This window comes from Synchiropus splendidus, chromosome 16, assembly GCF_027744825.2.
Source record: "Synchiropus splendidus isolate RoL2022-P1 chromosome 16, RoL_Sspl_1.0, whole genome shotgun sequence".
Taxonomy (NCBI): Eukaryota; Metazoa; Chordata; class Actinopteri; order Syngnathiformes; family Callionymidae; genus Synchiropus; species Synchiropus splendidus.
In genome coordinates, this window is record NC_071349.1 from 14757735 (window position 1) to 14784073 (window position 26339).

Consider the following 26339-nt stretch of genomic DNA (forward strand, 5'->3'; position numbering starts at 1 on the left):
TACCTTGCAGTGCCACAACAAGAGCAGCGACGCTGCTTCTGGTAACAGTTGAACAGAGAATCGCGGTCTGCACGGTGAGACTTGACCTCCCGGCGACCCGAGTGCGGGTGACCTTACAGGGGTCAAGTGCCCTGGAGGTGTGAGCAGGACGGACGCCGCGGTGAGTTGGTGCGGAGTGGATCCTTTTGGAAACTTTCTTCCGTTGACGGGTCGCAGTGGGCGGCGTCGGTGACGTCACGACTTATTTTTTTCCCCCTCCGAGTATCTGGCAGTTTGGCGCTCCGAGGTTTATCAGAAGGTTCGATGCCCGAACGGGAGAGTTCGGTCAACCGAGGAGTCGGAGTTGAGCCAAGTGGAGGGACTTGAACCCGCCAGACACGCGCACGCGGAGAGGCGAGAGTCGCCTGCCGCCGGTTCGGCTGCAGGTTCTTTAACTTCCAGCCTGACTGTTCGCCCGCGGGGATTACTCGACAACTTTCATTGTGGAATCCACGCGTAAGTGTAAGTGACGTTACTTTCAATAGGTGAAGATGAACGCATAACTTTTCTCTCTGTCATTCACCCGTTCATGTCCACATGATGAGGTGATGATGGAGACACTTCCGCAGGCCAGAGGTGACCTGCCGGGGTGCAAGTCACGTGACAGAACCGAACCGAAATACAGAACCAGCAAATCTTTGTAATTGTGTCTTATGACATGTGACGCTGCTGGTTCTGATCGGCACCGCCCGGTTCCGAAAGCTGAAAACCTGCCGATGTGACAGAGACGTCGACTTGAATTTGGGATGAATCTGTTTCTCTGAATCTCATTGTTTGACGCTGACTTGGGTGTGTGCCGGTCCGACCCAGATGGGGCGGCTTAGAGACTTGAGAATGAATGAAAATAACTCGATTATTGGGCTCTGATGAGGGCTCTAGTGTGGAGGTCCTGGGTTGGAGGTGCTGAGATCATGAGGTCTCAAGTGCTGCCTGACTAACCATCACTTAGTCACCATCACTGACGTCTTATCTTCCACCGAACCAGAACTGTCGAAACGTTTTCTCCATTAAACTGTCCTTCTTCTGAGGTGAGACCCGTTCCTCACTCAGGTGGAACTGGTCCTGACTGCTGGAGCTTCAGGATCCCAAGACCTTTTTTTTTCTGCGGCCCAGTTCTTTTGTCTAGAACCAGCACCAGTGGGTCGCTCCGACCTGACCCAGACTGACACCCATTGATCATTGACATGGACCTTTGCTCTGTTTGGCTTTGGGCCGAGCTTCTGTGCTGACAGGTTCACTGGTTGGAGCAGTGGCCCGGCAGCCCTTCAGTGATCACCTGTCAATCACACGTCTGGCCCGTCCATCCAGTGGACGGAACCTGAGTGGTGGTCCATATGGTTCTGGTCAGCCTGTGATTTCAAACTAAGTCCCATTGTGCTCCAGTCTAGGTTTTGCTGTCGTTCGTGGTTAAGGTCTACTGCAGTACCAGAACCTGAGTCCAGTCACTCCCCAGAGTTGAGAACCGGGTCTGGTCCTGCCTGAACACTCATTTGTCTCTCTTCCTTGCTCAGGACTTTCAATCCAATCATGCTATAGTTCCTTATCATGGCGTCCCCTGGGCTGGACCTGAACCAGAACTTGGTCCAGCTGCACAAAGTGGGGTCCAGCAGACACCCTGACAGACCGAGCCCCCCTGCACAGCTGCCCGTCATCTACAGTCCTCCTCCTGGCCCGGACCCTCAGACGGTCTGCATCCCCTCGCCTTACGTGGAGAGCAGTTTGGATTTCGGAGCCTTGACCTTCTACAGCCCACCCGTGCTGGGATACGCTCGACCCCCTATCGCAGACTGTCCCTCGGTAAGTTCACCGCAATTCTGGCCGTCAGGAGGCCACATTAGTGAGCCGCCACTGAGCGTCCACTGCCCTCCGCCGCCGGTCTACCCCGAACGCCACGGACCCTGGACAGAGCCCGGATCTTCGCCCCTTAACAGGTACTGAGACCAGAGCGCTTGACAGAACATCAGAAACATGATGTTGTGGCTTGCTCCTCCAGCTTCATCAGCAGCTGTAAGCTCAGAAGGTCTGAGACCTCTGAGGGGAAGTCAGAACTCCATCTCTGTGCCGTGTGTCAAGACTACGCCTCCGGGTACCACTATGGCGTCTGGTCCTGCGAGGGCTGCAAAGCCTTTTTCAAGAGGAGCATCCAGGGTGAACAAGTCCTCCTCCTCCTCCCAACCTTTCCTGCAGATGGTCTCAACTCCTGCTCTCTGCCCAGGTCATACGGACTACATCTGCCCGGCCACCAACCAGTGCACCATCGACAAGAACCGCCGTAAGAGCTGTCAGGCCTGTCGACTGCGGCGCTGCTACGAGGTCGGGATGATGAAGTGTGGTGAGTGACCAGTGTCAGGTCCGAGTCCAGGGACCAGGCGTTGCTTCGCCTCGTGCCACCCTTCCCATCTCTCAATTGTCAGGTGTGAGGCGGGAGCGCTGCAGCTACCGTGGCACCCACCATCGTCGCAATGGCCCACAGTCTCGGGAGCCCACAGCCAGGACCCTTGTCCAGGCGGGTCTGAGATCCCGGACGCAGCGACACCTGCACCTGGAAGGTCCCCTGGCTCCGTCCACTCCCCTACTAGTCACTCACAAGGCGTTCCAGACCTCCATGAGTCCAGAGGAGTTCATTGCCCGCATCATTGAGGCCGAGCCGCCCGAGATATATCTGATGGAGGACCTGAAGAAGCCCTTCACTGAGACCAGCATGATGATGTCGCTGACCAGCCTGGCCGACAAGGAGCTGGTTCTGATGATCAGCTGGGCCAAGAAGATCCCAGGTCAGAACCACAGACTGTTTCCGGTCCAGTTTCCAACTGCGTATTTCGTTTGTGTGTGTGTGTGTGTGTGTGTGTGTGTGTCTCCAGGCTTCATGGACCTGGGCCTGTCAGACCAGATTCACCTTCTCAAGTGTTGCTGGCTGGAGGTCCTCATGCTGGGACTCATGTGGAGATCAGTGGACCATCCAGGGAAGCTCATCTTCTCCCCGGACTTGAAGCTCAACAGGTGAGACAGACTCTGAAGACGTGTCAGTGGTCACATGACTCTCATAAGTGTCACATGATCGAGGCCACTTCGACCTCGAGGCGTCTTGCTGGGCTGGCGTTTGTGTTCAATATAAACATCCACTGGTGAGAAAGAACCTGCCCAAGAGCTGAACCTGAATAACCAGATCTGGACCTCTGAATCTGGTGTAAGAACCTGAGATACTGTAGCGCCCCCTGCAGCAGCTGTGAGGAGGCCATGACTCCATTGAAGTTAGTGGACAAACGTGGTTGTCATTGCGTCGATATGTGTGTGTGTGTGTGTGTGCAGGGATGAGGGTCAGTGTGTCGAGGGCATCATGGAGATCTTTGATCTTCTCCTGGCAGCCACGTCTCGTTTCCGTGAGCTGCAGCTGCAGAGGGAGGAGTACGTGTGTTTGAAGGCCATGATCCTGCTCAACTCCAGTGAGTCCCACTGACCTCTCACCACCTGCTGACCACAGACCCAGCCCTTTCTTCTGCCCTCCGCTATCCATTCTACACACTTTCTTTGACTTTCACTTCCCTCTGAACACACACACTCTGCACACACACACACACACTGGCCGTCGGTTCCTTGTCTCTTGACTTGTTGCAGCTGGAGGAAAGGACATATTGTGCTTCTAATAAAACCGGCCAGATTTGGAGGAGTCACTCACACACACACACACACACACACACGCACAAGGACATGTGGTCTGTTTGGACCTCCTGTGCACCAAGATGAAGACAGAAAGTAGAATTTAAATAGACTATAATTTCACCGCACTCCTTCATCGTGTCTCGTGTCTCTGCTTCTCGGTGTGTCCTCCTGCGAGTGCCTGTCCACTTGTGTGTCCATGTCTCTGGAGAATTGTGAGTCTCCTCCTGAAGTGGCCTGTTGTCATCGTCAGACTTGTGTTCAACTCCTGCTGGGACCCCCGAGGAGCAGGAGAGCCGGAAGAGGCTGATGAGTCTGCTGGACCTGGTCATCGACGCGCTGGTCTGGGCCATTGCTAAAACAGGGCTGTCCACGCAGCAGCAGACTCTGCGCCTGGGACATCTGACCATGTTGCTGTCTCACGTCCGCCACGTCAGGTAACACTCGCACATGGGTGAGTCCAGGTTCGCAAGTCATGGAAATGTGTGTGTAGCAACAAGGGCATGGACCATCTGTCCACCATGAAGAGGAGGAACGTGGTCCTGGTTTATGATCTTCTCCTGGAAATGCTGGACGCCAACACACCCGGGTCAGAGACCGGCACTCACTCAGACCAGAACCAAGAGCCTGAAACAGGAGCTGCTGAGGACCGATGCATGTTCCCCTCTGCAGCGCCACCTGCTGGTCACACAGAGGATGGAGGGTATGGCCCCATGGCAAAAGAGGAAGATGATGGAAGGTGACTGATTTTACTCTCCTTCTTAGGTCCGCAGTTCTGGGTCCGTAGCCAGGGTCGGAGCCGCAGCTCCAGCTGTGAGGACTGCGTCATTGGCAAGGAGTCTTGTGATCCAGTCCAGATTTGGGTGGTTGTCTTCAAACTGTGACTGTAGTTTCATGTTTTGTTTGTAGATGTGAATGTCAGCTGTTTTGATATCGGCAGTGTTTGTACGATGTTTTTAAACCTCTTCGTAAATGGGCCGCTGTGTCGGCGCTTACGTGAATGTTTCTACGTGTTTTCATTACTTTTCTAAACTTTGTACGAGAAAAACCACATCACTTCTACCTGCTCCGGCTTTAAAAAGCATGTTGTGTTCAAGTGTTTTCTTACAGTGAAATATGGAACTTGGTGCCGTTTGTCTAAGATAGCCACATTGCTAACGCAACTAAATCGAAGTTTGTGTCGTGTACGCTCTTGTGGTAGCTAACGTTACGCCTGGCATGGTTGTGTGATTAGCATAATGTTATCAACCTCTTTCTCCGTTTCTCAACGAACAGTACTTTAGTTTATTGAATTCTATTTTCAGGTCGTGTCTGTTCAAAATGTGTTGCTCTGATGCCTCAGTGTAATATTGCCTGGACAAATAAAGATCCAAACCAAGCCTGAGGGTCAGTGTGAGTAGTAGTCGTCCCTGCACACACAGATATACACACAATCCTGAGAAAAATCTTCATCTCTGCCAATAAATCATGTTGGATTATTGAGTAAAGTCAACTGATAGGCGGCGCTGTGACTGTCTTCAATTCAGAGCTATTGCTCGTATATATATATATATATATATATATATATATAGTGGTACCTCGGTTTTCGAACGTCCCGGAATTCGAACAAATCAAAGTTTGAACAAAAATTTCGAGAATTTTTTGCTTCAGATTTCGAACGACAATCCAGAACTCGAACGCCCCCCAAAAAAGCAGGAATAATATATATATGTAGTGACGGGAGAAGTTGAGCGTTAACTAGCCGGGATATAAAAAGACTCGTATGAATGACACGTGACAAGGGTTCTCTTGGTAATACGAGTTTAAACTGTTAAATATTCTTTATAATCAAATACATTTCAACTTTTGTTGCTTGTTTTAAAATGTGTTTTTGATTTGTACGGTTATTTACTGAGAATTCTCTGGGACTCTGACTGTAATCTCTATATTGTGTTATATTGTATTATGCCAGTTGTGTAACTATATAGGTAAAGCAATATTTTATTAAGGAGGTAGTGTAGTTTTTTTTGGGAGTTATTTTTTATTTTGAACTCGTAAAACCACAAAAGCAAAAACAAATCTTTTGGACATTAAATTAGTATAGCAACAAATGCTGATAGCTCATCCTTAAAACGTATATTTTGAAGTCCAGTTTTAAGGTTGAAGCTCCACTTCTGAGTTGGAAAAAAACAAATTCATGTTTTCACACCAGTTCATAAGGTGATGCAGGTGCGGTGTCACGTTGGTGGCGGTCCGTTGGTGTAGCTGAGCATCGGGTAGAATGAACGAGCAAAGTTGTTGGAGGTGACGCAGCTGTAGTCGTCTTCGGGTGCAGCGAGCAGACAAGCAACAGCCAGCAGGGTCAAGAACAGCACGTGTAGCGGGAACGCCGCTCGCAGGACGCGCAAGATGAAAGGTCGCTGCCGTCCACTGGAAGAAAGTGGGAGGAGTCAGTCACCCAGGAACGGCAACAGTCAGATACTGACGTGAGAAAGAACTCACCTGGTGGCCAGGTGTGGTGCTGCAGCCTGCAGCTCTGGCGTCTCCTGGGGAAGACGGAAATTTGAGCTCCACACTCGTTCAGTCACATGACTTTTCAAGGACCTCACCTGTTGTGAGGTGGTGTCACCACCACTGTCACAAGTCTGCGGGAAGTAAACACACACAATGACACAGACACACACACAAGAAGAGAATCATGGGTGGTCTCACCAGTCGCGTCTGCAGTGCCCCCATGTGGTCATCGCACTGTCGCTGCAGCAGCTTCATCTTGCTGGAGATCACCCGAAGCTTCTCGCTCACGCCGAAGCTGCCGGCGTCCACGAGCAGCTGCGACGACATTGCTTGGATCGATGCTAGCTGTCGCTGACGAGAGTGTAGTTCCTCCTGCAGCGCCTGCAGGGGGCGTCCCAGAAGTCCCATGAGATTCAGGTCTCTGCAGCAGTACATCAAATGTGAAAGTCTCTGACCGTCAATGATGTTTGGTGGTCCAGCAGCTGGTCCTGGCTCAGGGCCGGATCTGTGACCTGCATCTGCTGGACGGCGTTTTGGAAACAGGCGGCCCACTGCAGCAGCGAGCGCAAAGACTCCTGGACCTCCTGATGACGACAAGGCAGGGTCAGCAGGTCACAGCGCTGGTCAGCAGATGCTCAAACTCACCTGGTTCTGTGTCAGACCGATCCGCAGCTTCCTCTGCCACAGGTCCAGAGACTCGCAGGCCAGAGTCCAGTTGTGATTGACGCAGCTCAGGGCGTCCTGCAGCTGCTCGCTGTCCCCTCTCAGGAACTGAGCAGCCGCAAGGTTGACTGAGATCATCTGACACTTGTGACTATGGAACGATCGTTGCACCTCCTGGACCAGAACCAGACCGGTACAACACAGAGATTAGGACACAAACATCACCACTTCTCAACTTAAAACATTAGCAGAAGACTAGACGCTGCTGTTTATGAATAAACAGCTCGTGAATGCATCGTGTGCGACCGCGACTCTGCACGCGACTGTGGAGGCCTGCAGCTACGTTTTAAGCTTTGAACTGTGTCTCAGCACAAAGACGCCCAAGCTAGGGCCCTGGTGTGTGTGTGTGTGTGAGTGTGCACTTTGAGCAGCCCAGTGACCTTTCCTGTGTGAATTTCATGTGTCTACAGTCTATAGTTTGGCCAAGATGGTGACTTGAAAATGAGTAACTTTGCTGCAATTTTCGAGCAGCAGCCACAAGGCTGCAATGCATTTTCAATGAAGGCCAGATCTGCGATTGCTGCGCTTCCGCGACTCTCACGCACATTCTGAAAATTCTACAGTAATTCTGAGCACATTTTACAAGGGAGGACAAGTTTGACTACAAAACGGGAGATTTTCATGTTTCTGCGCCTCACCATTTGGCCACAATCGCAGCTTAGAAACGCAAAACCAAATTTTTTTTCCTCACTTTTTGCCCACTCTAACTTTTCGACTTTTGCCAAATCTCTGGTTCTTTGAGGCCGTTTTGTGGGCAAACAATAGGACTTGGCCCTGATCTTTTTTTCGGGGCGACTGAGGTCGAGTGCGGCTGCACTAGGCCAAAGTTTGGGGGAGCTGCGAGCCGTTGAAGTAGAGGCACATTTCTGAAGTGGTGAATCCTCTTCTCATTCATTTTTAAAATTTAAATAAAATGGCGCGCAGAAGAACAATGTCATGGTGCATTCACGATAACAAGCTCTCTGACTGGTCTTCAAACTGAGTGTAGCGCCGGTACTTTCTGCTTCTTTGGACCACTGCGGAATGGACGGTACCGGTACACAGCCTGTCAAAGCCCTCTTCAGGTTCTGGTACCTTAAGTCTCTGGATATTGGTCTCAATGTCTTGGATGTTGGAGCACGGTGCGATCCGTTGCAGCTGCTCTAGTTCTGGTAGGACCTGAGCCAACCAGGAAGTGACATCACTGAGCTCAGTGTTGAGCTTCTGCCACTGCAGATCCAGTTCTTCTTCTCTTGACTGGGACTGCAGCAGCTCCCACCGCTGGATCACTCCTGACACCAGAAGCACAGAGTCCAAGGAGTCAGAACTGGGGTTGACCCTGCCTTGCACTGTCACGTGACCCGCCTCCTACCTGAGTCTAGGTGTTTATAGCTGGAGCTGCTGGTGAGTCCAGACTCTTCAAAGTCTTGATGGTCATTCAGAGTCAACTGGACTTGTTGGACTTTGTCGATGCTGCAGGAGCAGTCGCTCAGCAGGCTCACCTACACAAACAGATGCATCAGCATTGACTCGTGGATCAGGTGACTATTGTGTGTGATGTCACTGACATATCCCTGCTGGTGGCTACCAGGACCGGCCCTCGCGTTTTTGTCGTGGTGGTTCTGTAGCTTCGTCTCCCGAGGTCCAGGACAGGTCCAGAATTCTTCGGCCGGTGACCTCCCTGTGGAAGAGCGACGTGTTCAAGTTCCTGGTCCAATTGAGCGTCACACCACTTCAAAAAGACTCACCTGACAGCTCACAGAAGTCAACAGCGTCATCATCATCACGGGAGGAAGTTCGGCCCACGTCCACTGTGTGGTCCCACTCCAGAGGAAGAGAGTCCACGCTGACCGGTGTCTCTCTGCCGCAGCGCTCAGCAGGGGGTGCCAGCAGGTGACACGTGACACGATGGGCTGACGTTTTACCGCCCGCTGGACTCGACTGCTCCAACGTCTCCGACCAGGACGTGAGGTCATGTGACATGTCGGTCTCAATCAACACGTATTGCGGCTGCAACAGGAATCATGATTGACAGCTGTCAGTTATCCGTCACCACCATCCAGTTTGGTGTCGCCGCGGTGCCTGACCTTCTGTTTCGCCATGAGTCTGTGGTGAAAGCGAGCGACGCGGCCGAAGACCTCCTGGCAGTACGAGTGCAGCTCCTCCAGCTCGTCCTCGATCAGCACGGCGTCTCCCGCGCAACTCTTCTGGATCAGAACCTCCCCGAACACGATCAGTGCGTCGATCTGGTCCGTGTGCAGCGTGATGTCTTGCTGGAAGCCCTGGGGGATGACTTGAGTCAGTTCTGCCGAGTGACTTGACTGACTAAAGTTGAGTCGCTGACTCTCAGGACTCACATAGAGCTGCTCCATCTTCTTCTGGACGTGACTCTCAGAGAAGTGCTCCACGTTGGTCAGCTGCAGGTCCAGCTCGGTCAGCCAGACCAGTAGTCCCTCCCTCGTGGCCTCGAACTCTTCTCTCTGCAAGGTGAAGTGCTGTAGGGGGCGGCAGAGAGCAGTGCAGTTGGTGGGGTTGGTTTTATGACTTGTACTGTGGTGTTGGCCTTGAGTCTCACCTTCAACCTGCGTAAGATAGCGGCCACGCGGCGGCGCAGCTCGTCCCACCTTCGGTTCCCCCGCTCCACCAGATCCTTCAGCTCGCCTGAGGTGTCAGTGCGGTTCTCGCAGGCCAGACGCCGGTACTGCTTGTTGATGAGCTCCAACTGAGTCAGCCGCTCGTGCACCTGCCGCTGGAAGGCCTGTCACGGGAGGGCATGAGTCAGCAGAGAAGATTTCGAACTACCCCAGGGGACCAAGTTAGAGCTCTCTTTTGGTCTGGGAAGAAAACTCTGGTGACCCTTTACCGACCTAAGTGTGGACCCAAGATGACCTATCGGGATTTGAACCGGCAACTTCTGATGAGCGTGCCAGGATGTAGGTCATCTGTAGCACCACAGGCAGTCGTGACCAGGAATATCAGTGGTTGTCATGGCGACCATCTGATCAGATTAGCTGCTCTAATCTGGCTCATAATCCTGAACCACTGAGGAACTTGGACGCTGCTTCTCTTTTGGTACTTCTGGGTCTGGACCAGGCCAGTACCACTGACTTTTCTCTCAAGGGGCTTTGTGTGACAGGGTCTTTTTGGAGGATGTTTTGATTTTTGTAGATTGGTGTGTGTGTGTGTGTGTGGGGACACAGAGGAGAGCATCCAGCAGACACTTGGACTCTGGCTATGACAGGCGAATAAGGATGAAAATGTAAATAAAACTATTACCTCAAACCTCTTCAGCTCCTCACGAGCTAGGAGGTAGGGAACATCTGAGGTGTCGGGGGTCGCCGCGGTCCGCTCTGCCACCTGCAGCCAGTCGTGTAGTTCGGAGGAGAGGCCCAGGAATTTGGACCAGAGACGCCCGGTCTCCTCGATCCTGCAGAGGTGTGAGGAGATGTTCAGTCTGGATTGCTATCTCTGCTGTGGGCTAGAGTTTTGAGACCTTATCCTGCGGTCTAGTGTGGAAGCGCAGATGTTCCTCCAGCGCCGGTCCAGACTGACGCTCGTCTGCCGGACGTAGTCATTCTCCGGGTCGCTGGCACCGGCGTCGCGGTCGTGGAGCAGAACATCGCAGAGAGTCAGAACCAGTGACACCCTGTCGGCATGCCGCTCGATCCTCCTCTGGAGCTCCTGTAGGGGACACAAACGTTACTTGAGCCAGATCTTGGACCGGCCTGGCCTCCTGGCCCGAAATGAAACTTGGAAGACAGAGAGAAGAAAAGAGTTTGAGGTGACAGGAGACGCAGCAGGAGACTGACAGACATGTCTGCGTCGCCACGGCGACCAGCCGGTGAATAGCTCTTAAACACTCCAACTGTTTCACACATCACGGCTAATGGAGGCGCTCTCCTCACCTGTCACTCAAACTTCCCAAATCACTCCGTCATTTCTCCCGGCTGAAGTTTGAGAGTCATTCTCAGTTGACAAAGAGATAAAGAGTGTGTGTGTGTGAGTCTTTGTGCATGTGTGTGTGTGTGTGGTGTGAGAGCGAGTGCGTGCATGTATGTGCGGGTCCAGACCCAGGTCTCACCTGGTGCTCTGTCAGTTTGCTCTGGATCTCATTCTGGTGACAGGCACTGTAGATCAGCGGCGCCGCAAGATCCGACTCCACTTGGCTCATCCAGGTTCGGAGCTGGTTCATGTTGTGGTCCAGCTGTTGGACCGTGGCTAGAGTCTCCTTCAGCTTCTTCACTCTGAGGGTGGACACAGGGTCAGAGCCCAGCTTGCCAGGGACATCTGCTGGTGGCAGAGGTCATCGTACCTGGTCTCAATGTGGTCAAACAAGTGCTGCCAGCGTTCATTGACGTCGCTCAGCTTGTGGTTTAGCTCCGCCCCTTTGGCCTTGTTGCTCGCCGTGATCAGCTGATCGCCGAGCTGCTTCAGGTGGGTTTTGTTCTCACTGAAAAGGTTCATCTCCTCCATGCAGTCCTGTTCATGCAGATCACACGGTTCTAACTGAAGTCACCGTAACCGTATTACGTTCACTGACATGGATGAGTTCACTGGCTGAGTTGTTCATTCACTGGCCTGTTCACCCGGTGCGGTGCATTCACTGACCGTGGTTCATTGACTGTTCTCACCTTCTTGAGCTTCTCCACCATCTCCTCAATGTTGAGGTCAGAGGTCGGCGTCACCTTGTTCTCCATCTGCGTCAGCCAGTCACAGAGTTCCTTATTCTTCTGGTCGAACATCATCCAAGCGTTCAGGCGGTCGGCGATCTCTTGCTCACGCAGGGAAACCTGAAGCACAAAGGCGTGTGAGCGTGTGTTGAGGTGGCTGACTCACCTGCCTCCCCTACTCACCTGTAGGCAAAGCTCCTCCCACTCCTGCTGCATCTCCTCCACTTGCTGCTGCAGCAGCATCTGGTCGTCCGCCAGTAGGAACTGTGACACATCTGACTTCATGGCGCTTAACTCTGCCAGACGCTCGGCCCAGCTCTCCAGCAAGTCCCTGTCCTCCTGCATGTCAGACACAGTCAGCTGCTTGACTTGAGGATTAACTCCCACGGAAGGCGGGGGAGGTGGGCGGAGACAAGGAGCACGAGGGACCGCAGAGCTTCAAGCACTCACTCCTGGAATCAAAATACTTTTGCCACCTTAAAATTCAGACTGCTCACCTCCTCGATCAGGTCAAAGGTCATCAGCTGCTCTGGGTCCTCTGGAAGCAGCTTCTCCAGTCTGGAACCAACCTTGTCCAGCTTCTGCTTCTCAGCCAGAAGTCCGGTCTCACAGCGTTCCCAGTTCTGACCAGATAGGCATCCAACATAGTGAGTTAGCACTGCGACCCGCTTCAACAGCTCAGAACCCGATTGGAAAACCAGTACTTTTAAAGTCGAGGCCAAAGAAGAAGCTCCAAAAAGAGTGTACTCTGAATGCTACAGAATCTAAATGGAAGCCTGTGTACCTGGATGATGGTTTGGGTCAGGTCCAGTCTGTGGCCCAACAGCCGGTTCAGCATCTCCCAGTCCTCGTGCAGGGTCCCCAGCTGCTCCTGGATCTGGTTCTGAGTGTCCTGGTCGCCTGCGCAGAAGAGCTGTCGCCCCAGTTCCAGAGTGCTGGCCAGCCCGCTCTGGTTCTGCTGGAAGAGCTGCTGGGAAAACTGTGGACCGGAAGTGACATCACAGAGGTTGACAGGATTAGCAGATGATGATGATGAACGACTCAGCGATTCAATCATCATAGTCACTTCCTGCTTCTATTGAGTGGATAGAATAGATGAATTTGCCTTTGTGTCTAAAATACTAAAGTATTCAGAGAACATAAGGTTATAAGGAGGGATGGAGGAGGCTCGCCTTTAGCTCTTGTAGCGAGAGGCGGAGCTGCTGCAGGGTGCACCGTGGAGGTCCAGCAGGGGGCAGTAGCGCTCGCACGTCTGTCAAAAACCTCTGCAGTCTCCTGAGGCCGCGTTCGTAACGATGCCAGCGCTTGACTAGACCCTCCACCAGAGAGCGTCGCTGCTCGACGCGCTGCAGCGCCGTCTGCCAGCGCTCTCGGAGTTGCGCAAGCGTGAGGACAAAGTCGGTACTACACAAAAAGAAATGGTGAATCTCTGCAGGTGTGTAGAGGAGTCAACAAGTGTGTGTACCTGTTCTCCACGTGACCTCGCTGCAGTTGCTGAAGAGCTTCGGACTCCACCGAATGAAAAATCTGGTGACCGGACGACAGCTCGGCCTGGAACCACTGACACACACGTCTGTGAGCACCGTGTCTGCAGGCGTCTGTCTGCCTGTGTGTGTGTGTACCTTGTGTGTACACAGTTGCTCCCTGAGTCCAGAGTAACTTCCGGATACATCAACTGCTACATTCTCTTCCATTTTCTGGAGGAATGACGTCCAGAGGTCGCACTGACGCTGGAAGTCTTGCTGACTCAAGACCTGCGCCTGCAACACACTGTCCACACGCAGGTGTTGTTGCTCTGTGACCGACAGGTGAGGCCCCACCTGGACCCTCACCTGCATGTCTCCTCTGCTCTGGCTGCGGCAGCGCTCCAGTGGAGGTTCAGCAGCTGCAGACGACGAGTCGTGGCGTCACTAAGCAACACGTCATGGCTCATCTCGTTCACAAGGTCCAGGTCAGCTGACCTCCCGCTGAACTGAAGGAAGCTCCACTGACTCATCGGAATGACATCATCAGCCCGGCAACATGAGACGAAGACGCAAACTAAAAATACAAAAAACTGACCTGGTTCTGAGTCTGGCTCTGATCCCCTGTGTGACCCTGGTCCCGGGGGAGGCCCTGGTCCAGGGTGGGACCCTGGTCCCGGGAGTTCAGACGCTGCAGCCACAGAGCCAGTGTTTCCTCCAGAGAGTCCAGGAGACTGTGAAGCCGGGTCAGACTCTGTCGCTCCTCCTGCAGACACAGCAGCTGCTCCTTAACACCCATTAGTGGGTCAGCGTGACGAGTCCAGGTCAGTCTGGATCAGGTTGGGTCAGTGCCAGATCCACTTCATTCATGGTAATGTGTCTGAAGGCGTCACCTGCAGTCGCTCCTGTCGCCGGGTCAGTCGCTCGCTCAGTTGGACCAGGCCCCGGGTCAACACCCTGCACTGTGATCGGAGCAAAGAGGCGCCACTGGGATCTAAATGAGGGACCAGACGCCTGGAGGACTCCAGCACCTCCTGCAGGTCGGACTCTAAACTGCACCCTTGAACCAAGAAACTCTGTGGTGTTGAGGCAAACCATTAGGAGTCAAACCCTCCACAGGGCTGAGGAAGGAGGAGGCAGGCACCTGGATTTTGTTCATGATGTCATCAACGTGGTCCTCGCCCATGATGTCATTGTCACTGGCTCCGCCCTTCAGAGCTGTGACATCACTCTGTAGTGTCAGCAGTCGCCGCGACAACGATGCTGCTCGAGCGTCAAAGTCGGTCCACAACTCCAGGATGACGCTGCTGCGGCCAACACGACGGCTGACTGACTCCAGAACCTGAGTCCAGCTGGTGAGAGGGCGTCAGCGTGTGTGTATGCAAGAGGGTGTGTGTGTGTGTGTCACCTGTCTCGGGCTCGGTTCAGACGCTCAATGAGGGCTTGAGCTGCAGCAGGACTGACGGCATCACGCAGCGCCGTCATCACCTCGGTCAGGTTGTTCCAGTCTGTCCCACTTCTCTCTGTCTCCTCCTGGAGGTCCTGAAAAACAAGACGAGTCTCAGAACCAAGAGCAGTGCCAGCCAGAACCACACAGGTGTTCGGGTGTACTCACCTGGAGACAAGCATGCAGGTGTCGCTGAGCCTGCAGGCAGAGCTGAGGGCCGCACTGCAGCTCCAGAGTCTGACAGGTTCTGCGCTCTTTACGCCGGAGTTCTCGCAGGCCTGTGTCCATGGAGATCCACAGCTTCTGGGCGTCAGTCAAACATGTCCTCCGGACCTGGACCTGGTTGACACCGACCAGTCAGCAGACAGTGAGAACCAGCTGAAGCCACTCCCCCCTAACATAACTATGGAAGACTCGTACGTGGTGTTGCAGGCTTCTTAGTGATTCTTCTGTCACACTGATGACATCACAGGCTTCCACTTCGCCCTGGAAAGTCTGAAGAACCAACAAGTTCTGCTGGATCCTCTGCTCCACTGTCTGAGACCCGGAGGAGTACGAGTGTTATAAACCAATCCAGTATGTCATGTGACAGTAATGAACCCATGCTGCTGTGACCTCTGACCTCGCAGGCGTCCAGGCTGCGCTGCACATCCGTCAAGGTCGTCGGCGCCGAGACCATCCAGACATTCTGGTCTGAAATCCACCTGTTCATCTCCTTGAGTCGGTGGTTGAGTTGGTTCCTGGTCCTCAGGTTCCGATCCAGCTGATGAATCTAGGAATGACCCAGTTGTATTGTTGTGACATCACAACAATGTCACAATGGTCATTTTACTTAGCAGATTTAGTTCTGTTCTCATGTCTCACCTGACATTGAACTTCCTGTAGAAGCCGCTGACCAAGATGGCTCACCCGTCCCTGGTCCTCTGCGAACTGGTTCAGCTGACAGCGCCCCTTGTGGTCATCCTCGGTGCTGCAGGCCTGGGTCGGCTCACTGACAAAGTCCAGCGTGAGCCAGTGGGCCTGAAGTTCTGACCCGATCAACTGAGACAACAGAGATTATGAAGAAAATTACGAAAGAGAAAAGATCTGAAATCTGAAAGTGGAGTTAACCAGTGGCACCTTGTATGACATCAGAAGAGCCTGCTGTTCTGCCACACCAGAGGTTCTGACCCGACGCTGAAGTTCCTCAAGACTGGATTCGAAGTCTGAGAAGCGGCAGAGCAACTGCTGCAGCGCCACCTGCTGACTGCTGCTCTCTGTCCATCGCTGAGAAACCAAGTTCGACTCAGAAAGATGACGGTGACACACGCACATACGCTCACACTTCTCACCTGGTGGAGAGTTTGTAGCAGCATAGGTACCTCCGTCACCAGACCGGACCAGTCCTGCTCCACCTGCCTGAGCTGGACCTGGACAGTGCCTAGGTCCAGATCAGGGTCTAAGGACTCCTCCTCCAGCAGATGGAGGAGCTGAGATCCAGAGCTGCTTACAGACATCTTCAGTCCCGACTGGGCCTCCAGTTCCTTCGTCACATTCTGATGGCACAGACGCCAAATGAGTCTCCGGACTTCAAACCCTCAACCCAAAGGACAAGTGTGCTAATGTGAGCAGTAGCAGCAGCAAGAGGGTCAAAACTCACCACCATCTGAAGAAAACATCCCCGTCTCACTTCTGGATCTCCTTCCTCATGGGCTTGTTGAGTGCACCTGTCAATCATCTGCCTGGCCCCGCCCATCCAGTCGCAAAGTTTGGGAAAATCTCGGAGAAACCTGAGACAGACGGATGACACGAAGGTGTCCGTGACCAGATGTTGGCTCGGCCGGTTGATGCTCTGTTGTCACGTTTATTCACTAACTTGCTCTTCAGCTGTTTCTTCATCGCCGACTTTGCAGTCTCCATCTTTGCTCTCGCCTGGAGACTTTTCATCTTAGTGTCCATCTGCTGACAAACCACGGCCACTTCGGAGCAGCCAGCCGCCTGCAGCCAAGCACCCTCCTCCAGCATGCGGCTGAAGCGGAGACGGTTCTTTTCCTCATTTAACTCCTGTGGACATTTCAATAGTCGATCAACAGCACTCACTGGCACCTGCTTGCCAAGTCAGACCCACCTGCAGAGCACCATCTTCAGTCGAGGATGACATCTGAACTCCACTCATCAGAGAGTCCCACCAGACTCTGTCCTCGTCCCACTGAGACCACGTCTGAGGAGAACCAGTCGCAGGTGGATGAGGACCTCTCCGAGTGAAGCTATGACTCTGTGGTCTACCTCGAGTATCTCCTCCAAGTCGGTTTCTTTCTCCACAGCCTGAGTCAGCAGATCTGCCACGCTCCCCTGAAGCTCCAGCATTAGATCTCGACACCTGCAGGGGGCTCTACTGCTCAGGACCTGCAAAACCTGGAAGTGTCGACTCAGGAACTGGAAGAACTTCTGAAGAAAGAGACCCTGGAATGAAGATCAGGAGCCACACCCACAAAGACTGCGAATCACGGACCTTGTGGCTGGCGAGCTGTTGCTGGACGTGGCTCCTTGCGATGAATGACACCGCATGTCTCAGGTGCTTGTGACCATGACCCACCAAGACCTCCATTCTGGAGATGAGGCGCTCCAGCCCGTCCTGCACAGCAGATGAAGTGGCTTGTTTTACTGACCTCCCATGGCTTTGGTTGCTTCTGCTTCATCTTCTCCAGGCATTGATGCTAACTCATTAGCATTACTGAAGTTTACCTATGGATGCTACTACCTTCTGTATATGACGTATGAACTGGTGACCAACCATTGGACGGAGGTTAGGGGTAGCTTCAAGTTATTACAGCGACTGTGTGAGCTTGTCTCCATCACGGTCCTCTACCACAGGTGCTGAAGGTCCGTTATTAGAGTTGTCTTGGAACCAGTGTTGATCCAGTTAGTTTCAGTCCACCGTTGTGTTAACTTGATATGCAGTGTTCACTCACATACACACACTTCCGTCCGGCCCACCCCTGCACACACACCCTTCCGTACCCCACACTCATGCCCAGTCCACACCCTAACCCTGGAGTTCGGGGGGGGGGGTTTCTCCTGCTTCCCTCTGGGACCTGACCAAGCCCTCCCGACACAGACAGATACACGTGTTTCACTGCTGGGGTTTATTGAAGAACAGGAAGTAGAGTTTACACCAACATGCCGTTAATGTTCAAATTGAAGTGAAAATTCTGCAAAACAGGAAACATGGGGAAAAAACCATGGGCTGAAGTTTGTGAGACGTTGACAGGTGTGAATATTGGTGACTCCAAGCTGGAATGTAGAAACCTTTGAAACCTTTGTGGCGTGGAGTTGCAGTATTTTCACCAGCGACAGTGTTAATGATCATATTAATCGGATCAATTATAAGTATCAGTGCAGTACACCTGGATCACTCAGCAGTTTTCAGACAACAGTTAGCTTGTTGTCATGTCACACAAACATCACGACGGATCACAACTTGAATTCATACAGTCGTTAAAAAGCCAAACGGAACACTGCTCCATGCGGACGTCACGCTTTCAAACCACCTGACCCGGGCGGGAACAATAGCTACCACCATCACCATGGAAACAACCACCAGGCTAAAGGAAGTGCTTCCTCCGCTGACCACTGTGAGGCGGCGCAGCTCGCCAAGCACAACAGTCCATAAGGTTCCACTCATCGGGTTCGAAACGTTTGAGAGAGGCAGTGGCAAGAACGGGATGAAGCATGGTTCTAAAATGGAGGTTCAAAACCTTGATAGGTCAAAATCCAGAGGACTTCAGCGGGAGGTTCTGTTGGATCTAGAGTCGGGCCTGATGATTCTCAGCGAGAGTCTAAGACACTACGCATTTGGCCTGGGGTTTGGAAGGTCTAACGCCGCTGGTGTTTACCATGCTCTCAGACCCAGAGCTAGCAGTGGATGTGGGTATGGACTCCATGGAGCTGCTGGGCTCAGATGGGCCTGAGGTGAGGGAACGGCTCTGGGAAAGACACGTCAGATCAGAGTGTGAGACGGTGCGAGAGTTAGTCTTGGCTAGAAGGTTCTGCAGTTCACCTGTTGGTCATCATCAGGTCTCGTCTCACGTTGCTCTGAAGGTTCTGCTTGAAGGTTCTCAGGCAGCTGAAGAAGACGTGGATGAGTGTTTAATGATGTGTGTGTGGGTGTGTGTTTGTGGTGGGGGTTCACCTGCTCTTCAGCTGAAGGTGTCACATGACCCTGTTCTTCTGTTGGTACTGATTCTGGTTGGGGTTGTTCTGGTTCTTGTTCAGGTTCTGGTTGTGGATCTGGTGCTGGTTCTGGGACAGCTCTGATCTTAGGGTCCTGGGCAAGAAAATCAATTCAATCGAGACTTTTCTTCGTGGAGATCAGTTGCTTAATCTACAGTTGAATTAGTTCAAGTTTCAACTTCAATTTAAAAGAGATATCCGACTCATTTTATTTGCTGAAATCTAGTTTGTTATTGTTATGTTGGAAGTGACATCTGAGCAGTCTGATCTTAACTCATTAAACTCATAAACTATTGTTTATTGCAGTGTGGTTTTGACTATATAGATCAGGTGACCCTTGATCTGAATAATAAATGAATGAAATAAACACATTTATTTATTTAACTGGAGTTATTACTTGTGTAATCTGTTTTTTTCTTAACTTTAATCAGTAGATCTGAGGTTTAGTCTGCAGTTTTATTGAGCCAACCAAGTCCTGAAGACATGTCAGAGTCGCCCTCTGCAGGCGACAGCAGGTGCAGCAGAAGAGGTGAGAAGTGAAGCATGATCGGGGAAATGATGAAGAGGAGGGTTGGAAGGAAGTGGTTACAAATAGATGAAGGCTCCTGAACCCCCACATGTTTTGAGTGACGTGAACCGTGACTCGGCAAATATCAAACCAAAACCAGCCATGGTCACCAACATGCATTGGGGGCTCAGCAGGAGGAGGTGAAGGTCAGAGTTTCAGGTCCCAGTGGGACTTGAGTGGGAAGAATGGAGGAGACATCAGAGGTGGGCTGCTTTACCTCCAGGTCGACGCCCAGGAAAGTTTCCCACAGCCACCACCACACACCTCCTCCAACGACCTCCGACCTCTGCTGAGGATTGTTTTGCCGATCCCGCTGCTGACACGGAAACACGTCGCTGTGGTCAAACGTCACAGTGATCGCGCCCCAGAGACAGAGGTGGCCGCCAGAGCAGGGGGGATTGAACCAGGGACCTTGTTAGTGACTTTACAGCTTCACAGGACTCTGGATCACAACTCTCTTAAACCAGAATCCTACTGTGGAGAGGGAGTGACTGGAGACCCAGGAGGAGACCGCACGGTTGCTCACACTCACCTGACTGCTGTCACGTGACCAAGACAGTCTCTGCTCAGGTGACGATCGCTCCACTGACAGCAGAGCGGCACCAGTACTCCTCAACACGTCGTCCTTCACGTGAGCAATTCTGATTTGACCCGACTCGATCTCCTGTCAAGAGACTCCGTTATTTCGAATGCTAACTGGATTAGCCCTGATACTAGCTTGGCGTAGCTTCAGCTGCTGCTAGCATAACGCCAACAGTAGATAAGCTGAGCACAGTACCTCTGTCTCTGGTGGGGAACTCGGCATTTGGACCTGCACTGGAGTCAGCGGCTGCTGGATGAATAGAGCAGGGACCTTCTACAAGAGCAGAAGGAGAGTCAACTTCCGGCCTGGTGATGCCAAGATTCACTGAGTGAGGAGCTAGCAGACCTTCTCCAGGTCCAGCAGCAGGCTCTGGAGCGTGTCCACGACAAAGAATACAGTCAGGGTTTCTTCAGACTTGGGCGGCAGACCGAGGCCTGGTTTACATCTCTGGATTTCTGCGACGGTCCTCCTCATGGACTGGATCTGCTGCTCAGCCACCTGCCAACAACCAGAACCTTTTAGAACCAGGACCAATGTTAATGAGCGTGAGGCTCCCCAGTCAATGACCTACAGACTCTCCAGCCAACATGTCACTGACCTGTAAATCTCCTAGTCATCATGCTATTGAGCCCTAGATCCAGCTGGCTTGATACCACTGACCTGTTGACACGCTAGTTGTCATGATGTCACTGACCTGCAGAGTGTGTTGTCGGGGACTCGACATACTCTCAGGAGCCGAAAGCAGCGACCTGATTGCCTCCACATCTTTGTCCATCTTCTTGACTTCCTGTTCAATGGCTTCCACTTCCTGCAAAAGCAAAAGCTGATGTGAGAGCAGCGGTCACCAAGCTGGCACTTCTTTTAGAGACTCACGGCAGCAGCGTGCTGCAGCTGCGACAGCGGCCCGCTGAACCTCTTCTGGACTTTAGCCACTCGGTGATCGGCGTCGTCCAGCTGCTGTTGCAGGCTCACAACGTCACACACCTGAGACATTTCAGTCAGAACTGAGCCGAAGTCTTGCAGGGTGGACCGGATCTGAACTGAGTCGTCCAGGACCATCTAGAAGCAGAGACACTAGACATCATTCAGAGGTTCCGGACAGAGGAATGTGCTGTGAGGGTTAACGGACCTTCAGCGCACACACGTGATCATTCAGACATTTGGCTGTCTTATAGGTACATGGGGCTCCAAGCCACGATTGGGCCTCTGCCATCCAGCTGCTGGCACTGTCGATCATCTCCTTGTGCTGCTGTAGCCACTTTTGGACCTGAGAACCAGAAAGAGCGTGTCAACAAGTTCCTGAGTCCAAAAGTCGGCAGGTGTGGAAGTGGTCTGGACCTTGCTGAGCAGCGTGGTCTTCTGCTCCGCCTGCTGAGAGAGCAGAGAATGATGCTGCTGCTCCTCCACCAAACGCTCTGTCAGAGGTAGTGCCACCATTGGATCGTCCAGCTCCTGCAGCTCCACCTCCAGCCGCGCCAGACGTGAGTGCCAACGGTCAAGCTCGTCCCACACCAGCTGCTCAATGTACAAGGAACGTGAAGGTGGTGAGGAGACAAAGAAGACACAAGGAAGATGGAGGAGAGAGGAAGAAGACTGACCTTCTGCGTGACCTTGGCCTCTGCCACGGAGGAGCTTCTGTCCTCCAGTCTCTTCTGGACCGACTCAAGTCCTGCCTGGATCTCAGACAGCCTGGCACCAAGTCTGTTAAGTGGTCCACTCCTCTCTACTGCCTGATTGACCTGCAGGCCAAGACAGGAAAACAGAAGTTCAGGGTTGTTGTTGAAGACAGGAGAAGCTCTTTACCCTTTACTGGGTTACCTGAACCTCCAGCTGCTGCAGTGTCTCCTCAGCCTCCTTCTGAATACCCTCGACCTCCAGCGGGACGGCAGCCTCAGAATACTTGGTCTTCAGACGCTCTGTAATCCGCTGCATCAGAGACTTGTAGGTGCACAGCTTACTGTGGGCGTCCTTCAGAAAGAAGACTGGGTCTGTCAAACTTCTTCTTCTACTTTCATGACATCATCAAAAACTAGGATGTCGTGTGGTAACCTGAAGTTCCGCCTCTTCATCTTTCATAGCCTGTAGTTGACCAGTAACGGCCGAAGCGTGAACCTGCAGCTCCTGCAACTCCAGGAGACCCTTCTTTCGGTCCTGCAACTCCAGTCCAGTCATCTGAAGACCGTCTCTGCAACTGAGCCTCAGTCTGTCTCGCAGACACACAGGTGAATTGATGAATGGGTAAATAGTAAACCGGTGAAGGTCAGCGCCTCCTACCTGCAGTAATGGTCCTGCATGGCCTGCAATCGCTGACACAGTGGATGGGATGGCGCCTCCTCCTGGCTAGCAGGAACTCCGAGCAGTCGAGCGACGCGTAGCTCCAGCGCAGACAGAGATCTGTGTTCGCAGTCCAGCCGGTCCTGGTACTGTACCCAGATCTGCTGCTGGGCCATGAGCTCTCCTGTGGTCATGGATCTAACCCTGGACCCATCTGGGAGCTCAGCCTCCACCTGATGCAGGGCAGAAGTGGCCTTCTCCACCTGAGGGGTACCAGAGTGGAAACTTAGAACAAAAAAAAATGTGCTCAGCTCCTCCCTTAGAATATTTTGGAAACATAAAACTAACGCTGCTACTGATGCTGCGCCACTCAGTGACCCTCCCACTGCAGCGAGTGATCAGCTTCTGCACGAGGCACTGCAACCTCAAGAGCCGACTCCTGATCGAGAACAGCAGGGTCTGGCCACCACAGCAGTTCAGCTCTGCACAGATCTCCTCCAGGACCTCCAGTTGGACCCAGTGGCCCTTCACCTCCTCATAGAGAAGCTGCAGCAGGAGAGTGGTGTCAGTACTGTACAGGCCTGATGTCAGGACCTCAGCACAAGTACTGACCCTCAGATTCTCTTGCTGCTCCGTACAGTCGGCGATCCCACAGATTTTGTGACGGATGATTTGGGAGAGCTTGTTCTCACAAAGTTGGAGTCCAGAGAGCAAGTTGTCTTTGTCCTCGCTGTACTTCCTCTGATGCTCTGCACACCTGAGACACACACACACTTTTTTTCACACGTGTACTGTATATTTGCGTAACAAAGGTTGACAGAGGTTAAGCCAATGAAACCTCGGTCACGTGCGACCTGAAATTCTGGGTGTAGAGACAGACCTGCGCAGGTCCTGCAGCTGGACCAGTCCTCTTGCGTTCAGCACTGATGTTTTCACCAGAATCAGACTCAGAATCTTCTCCAGCAGCTGCTCCACCATCTTAGGGTTTAGGTAAGGATGCTGCGGAACGTGACCCCGCAGCTTCTCCATGTGAGTCTGAAGGCTCTGGTCCAGGGAGGCCAGGACCAGCTCGGTCTCCTGCAGCCTCTCATTGGCATGTTGAGTCAGACCCTGTGGGGGCAGAAGAGATGCTTCTGCGTCCCGGAGAAAGCGAAGAGCATCTTTAACAGCCAAGGTGAAAGTCTGCACTGTGTTCCGAGCCTCACACAGCCTCTCCTGTAGGATCAACACATGTAATCTGAGTACACTTGACTTTTAAAAAGGATACTGAGATTCTGAACATACCATCAGAGAGTCACATCCTTTCAAAACCTCCTCCTTCTCCTCTAGCAGACCTTGAGAGCCGCTTCCCATTTTTGCAATCTTGGCGACTTTGACCCGAGTCTCAATTGTCTTCTTCAAACACAGAACTCTAAGGTATTCCTGAAGAATCACTTCATCTTTGGGATCCAGTTGTGGAGGATTCTGCAGAATCTGCTTGGTTGCCTGGATGACACCTGCAGTGGCCCTCATCTCCTGGTCTAGCCCCTCCAAGAATGGCCCCTCAGTGACACTGAGGTTGTTGTAGAGCGTCAGCTCCCATGTGGCCAGAGTCTTTCGGGTCTGCTGGAGCTGCTGGAGCTCGGTGGTCAGCTGTGAGGGGTACATGTCCTGGGACACGGTCTGAAGTTTGGACTCGGTCTCATCACAGATGAATTTGACCATAGGGATCTGTACCAAGAGCTTCAGACACAAGCGGGACATTTCATCTACCTCCAACATGTCCTCTTTGGTCTGTGGTATCTGTAGCTGGATGGTCCCCATCAGGTCCTCAATGGCCTTTCTCATGCCCAGGTACTTCTCGTGATCTTGGGCCTTTAATTGTATGGCAGACACTTTACTTTGAACTTCACTGATGGTTGAGTACAGCTCCTTGGCCTTCTCTTGGGAGATCCAAGGCACAAGAAGGTCAACTTTGGATTTGTGGCCTGGAATCAGCTGTTGGCGTGGTTGCAGGGCCTGCAAGGACTCGCTCGTGATGGGAAACCTGAGTTTGTTGAGATCCACCAACATCTGACGGAGACTTTTCTCCAACATCTCCACGTCTCGTTGGCTGGCATCCACACGCAAGAAAAGCTGGTCCAGATGTTTCTGGCTCGTGGTCTGGTGACTGCTGATGGCCTGTATCTCTGCTTTCAGGTCGGAGATCTTATCAAACAGCTTGCATGTCTCATGAACACTCAGCCCCACTCCAATGTGGTCACTCTTCAACAGGAGGTCCTCACAAGCTGAACTTTGCTTTTTGGCTTCTGCAAGTGTCTCCATGATCTGACGGCTCCTTCGGTCCGTTTCTGCTGGACCTCGAGGCTCATCCTCTGAGATTCTGCGGGACTCTTTGAGAAGCTGTGCCTCCACCCAGGTGTCCAGGTCTGCAATCTGCTCTGATAACTTCTCCCTGGTTTGCAGCTCGGACTCGACCTCTCGCACTGTGGCAGTTAATTTCTCTGATATCAACTTAGAAAGTCCCGTCAAAGAAGTCAGGGCAGACTCCACCACAGGCTTTTCCTGGTCCTGGTCTAGCTTGGGGAGAAGATCGCTGATCTCCTTCACATGTGCATCCAGTTGTTCTTGTTTGAATGTGACATCTGACTGGAGTTTCTTGAGGTCACGGAGCTGCTGGTGGACCTTCTCTGGGAGGAGAGGCACCTGTCTCCTACGGCCCTCAATCTCCTTCTCTGTCTCCTTTGCCCAGACCAGACTGTCCTTCATTGCCCTGGTTATTTTCTCTATGATGGGATTATCGCTGGTCTGTTCCAGAGAGGAGATCAGTTTCCCAGTGCAGCCAATCTGGTCTTCCACCTTCTGCAGACCCTCTTGAATCTCTTTGGTGGAGTTGGGGCACAATCCTTGCTGGACCTCCTCTGCCTGCTCTTTCAGCTGAACGTATGTCTTCTGAGCAGCTTTCACTTCAGCCTCTGCCTCCATCAGTTCCTGAGCTCTGCGGCAGTAGGATGCAGGGCAACCAAGGTCTTTCAGGTGTTTGTGGAGTGACTCCAGGTGTCCCTCTAGCATGGAGATCTCAAGAAGAAGGTTACCATTCTGACTGGACCAGATGTTTGTGTGACGAAGTGTCCTCTCCACGTTTCTCTCCAGCTCTGCCTGGTCCAGCTGGAGGTTCTGCACCTCCATGTCTGCGATAACTTGTTGGTCATAGCTGAGATGTGGTATCAATTTGTCTCGGGTTTCCTGCAGATCCCGGATAAGAGCTTTGTTCTGGTCCATAGTCCTCATCAGTGAGCCAAAGCTCTCTGAAGAAGACCTGTGATACAATGTTGGGTGAGTAAACAGACTTCAAAGTGAACCCTGCCATTGATGAAAGATGTGGTCCCCACACTCACTTTTTCAGAGGCTCGAGGTCAGACTTGACTTCCTTCATTTGCATGGAACCCTCTGCAGTCTGCCGGCAGAACTCTTCCACCAACACCTTCAGAGACTTTCTAGTCTCCACCAGTGTCTCCGCATCTCTGGCCAACACGTTCCACTGCTCCACCATGTCAGCTGGAACATTACTGCTGGTCTCCTCGGCCAGATCGGAGACCTGCCCCTGCGCAGTATCGAGGATTTCCTGTTGACCCAAAACACCAGTTGAGGGTGTGTGAGTTGCACTATTGAAGCAGACATAATTCTGATCTAAGGAAATACCTCAGCCTCTGTGAGTTGCTGGGTCACAAGGTTGAGGTCCAGCTTGGGTATCTGGCTTTTGCAGCACAGAAGTTTAGTCTGCAAGCATCTGAGACGGACATCTAGATCACCCGAGGTCCCTATCACAGGCTCAGAGGAGTCCTCAAGCTGTTCCACCTTCAAAGAGATAAAACCGGACCGGACAACTCAGACTTGTGCATTCTGGTGGAAATGGACTTGAGTGGTACCTGAACTCTGCACCCAGGGAAGTTCTGTATCTCAGTCATAATGGTCTTTATGTGCCATTGTTCCGGCGCCTCCATCAAGACCGTTCTGCTGGTAGATTCAGAGCCGTGAGGGGTGTGGGTGGACTTGTTCAGCTGTCAGGGAGTAACAAAGACATTAGAAGTTTTAACATTTGCAGCTCTTAAAGATCAAGTCCAGGCAAGGACTGGTTTGAGGTTGTTTGTGACACAAAACCTAACTCAGTAACAGACCGCAAATGCAGCCCTCACCAACAGCCAGACCCCAGAACAATAGGTGGGTAAGAGTTTTGACATTGACGCTCAGT

The 26339-nt window shown here is 52.4% G+C and overlaps 3 protein-coding genes across 17 annotated transcripts in view; 1 reads left to right on the plus strand and 2 right to left on the minus strand.

The window, feature by feature from the left end:
• On the plus strand, window positions 1–5074 carry esr2b (estrogen receptor 2b). 4 transcript variants are annotated; one of them, XM_053845690.1, is made up of 10 exons: window positions 168–501; window positions 1551–1970; window positions 2033–2187; window positions 2255–2371; window positions 2454–2813; window positions 2901–3039; window positions 3349–3482; window positions 3950–4133; window positions 4190–4399; window positions 4462–5074. In XM_053845690.1, exons 2-10 carry the CDS (start codon window positions 1585–1587, stop codon window positions 4481–4483), a joined length of 1707 nt encoding a protein of 568 aa, XP_053701665.1. In that variant the 5' UTR covers window positions 168–501; window positions 1551–1584; the 3' UTR covers window positions 4484–5074. The 4 variants fall into 4 exon arrangements, with proteins under 4 accessions (XP_053701664.1, XP_053701665.1, XP_053701662.1 ...); XM_053845689.1 differs by lacking the exon at window positions 168–501 and adding an exon at window positions 1–160 and having other exon boundaries at window positions 2454–3039; XM_053845687.1 differs by having other exon boundaries at window positions 2454–3039.
• LOC128747654 (nesprin-2-like) lies at window positions 4300–14225 on the minus strand. Of its 5 annotated transcripts, none has more exons than XM_053845682.1 (28): window positions 14169–14225; window positions 13918–14100; window positions 13623–13790; window positions 13394–13548; window positions 13184–13331; window positions 13027–13121; window positions 12734–12965; window positions 12346–12540; window positions 12059–12184; window positions 11745–11903; window positions 11523–11681; window positions 11204–11370; window positions 10973–11135; window positions 10385–10572; window positions 10168–10318; window positions 9467–9649; window positions 9249–9386; window positions 8979–9173; window positions 8640–8901; window positions 8460–8572; window positions 8264–8393; window positions 7987–8183; window positions 6835–7026; window positions 6645–6773; window positions 6388–6570; window positions 6178–6320; window positions 5885–6105; window positions 4300–5105 (listed from the first exon to the last, which is right to left on the minus strand). In XM_053845682.1, the coding sequence occupies exons 1-27, from the start codon at window positions 14208–14210 to the stop codon at window positions 5913–5915; spliced, it is 4389 nt and encodes a 1462-aa protein (XP_053701657.1). In that variant the 5' UTR covers window positions 14211–14225; the 3' UTR covers window positions 4300–5105; window positions 5885–5912. The 5 variants fall into 5 exon arrangements, with proteins under 5 accessions (XP_053701657.1, XP_053701659.1, XP_053701661.1 ...); XM_053845684.1 differs by lacking the exon at window positions 4300–5105 and having other exon boundaries at window positions 5545–6105; window positions 6178–6221; window positions 6285–6320; XM_053845686.1 differs by lacking the exon at window positions 4300–5105 and having other exon boundaries at window positions 5545–6105; window positions 13394–13446.
• Window positions 14226–17581: 3356 nt separating this feature from the next.
• The window catches only part of syne2b (spectrin repeat containing, nuclear envelope 2b), a 38560-nt gene continuing 29802 nt past the window's right edge, over window positions 17582–26339 (minus strand). For 4 of the 8 annotated variants that reach the window (XM_053845677.1, XM_053845679.1, XM_053845675.1 and 1 more), the window contains 21 exons: window positions 26017–26148; window positions 25790–25945; window positions 25486–25712; window positions 23393–25406; window positions 22989–23323; window positions 22721–22865; window positions 22457–22654; window positions 22109–22371; window positions 21884–22037; window positions 21653–21802; window positions 21433–21573; window positions 21173–21349; window positions 20964–21101; window positions 20708–20893; window positions 20529–20642; window positions 20180–20332; window positions 20030–20107; window positions 19784–19915; window positions 19469–19567; window positions 18511–18777; window positions 17582–18436 (listed from right to left, as the gene is read on the minus strand). In XM_053845677.1, coding sequence (XP_053701652.1) covers window positions 18290–18436; window positions 18511–18777; window positions 19469–19567; window positions 19784–19915; window positions 20030–20107; window positions 20180–20332; window positions 20529–20642; window positions 20708–20893; window positions 20964–21101; window positions 21173–21349; window positions 21433–21573; window positions 21653–21802; window positions 21884–22037; window positions 22109–22371; window positions 22457–22654; window positions 22721–22865; window positions 22989–23323; window positions 23393–25406; window positions 25486–25712; window positions 25790–25945; window positions 26017–26148 — 5406 coding nt within the window. In that variant the 3' untranslated portion in view covers window positions 17582–18289. The remainder of the gene's footprint in view (window positions 18437–18510; window positions 18778–19468; window positions 19568–19783; window positions 19916–20029; window positions 20108–20179; window positions 20333–20528; window positions 20643–20707; window positions 20894–20963; window positions 21102–21172; window positions 21350–21432; window positions 21574–21652; window positions 21803–21883; window positions 22038–22108; window positions 22372–22456; window positions 22655–22720; window positions 22866–22988; window positions 23324–23392; window positions 25407–25485; window positions 25713–25789; window positions 25946–26016; window positions 26149–26339) is intronic. The other 4 variants (XM_053845676.1, XM_053845680.1, XM_053845674.1 and 1 more) reach the window with 4 other exon arrangements.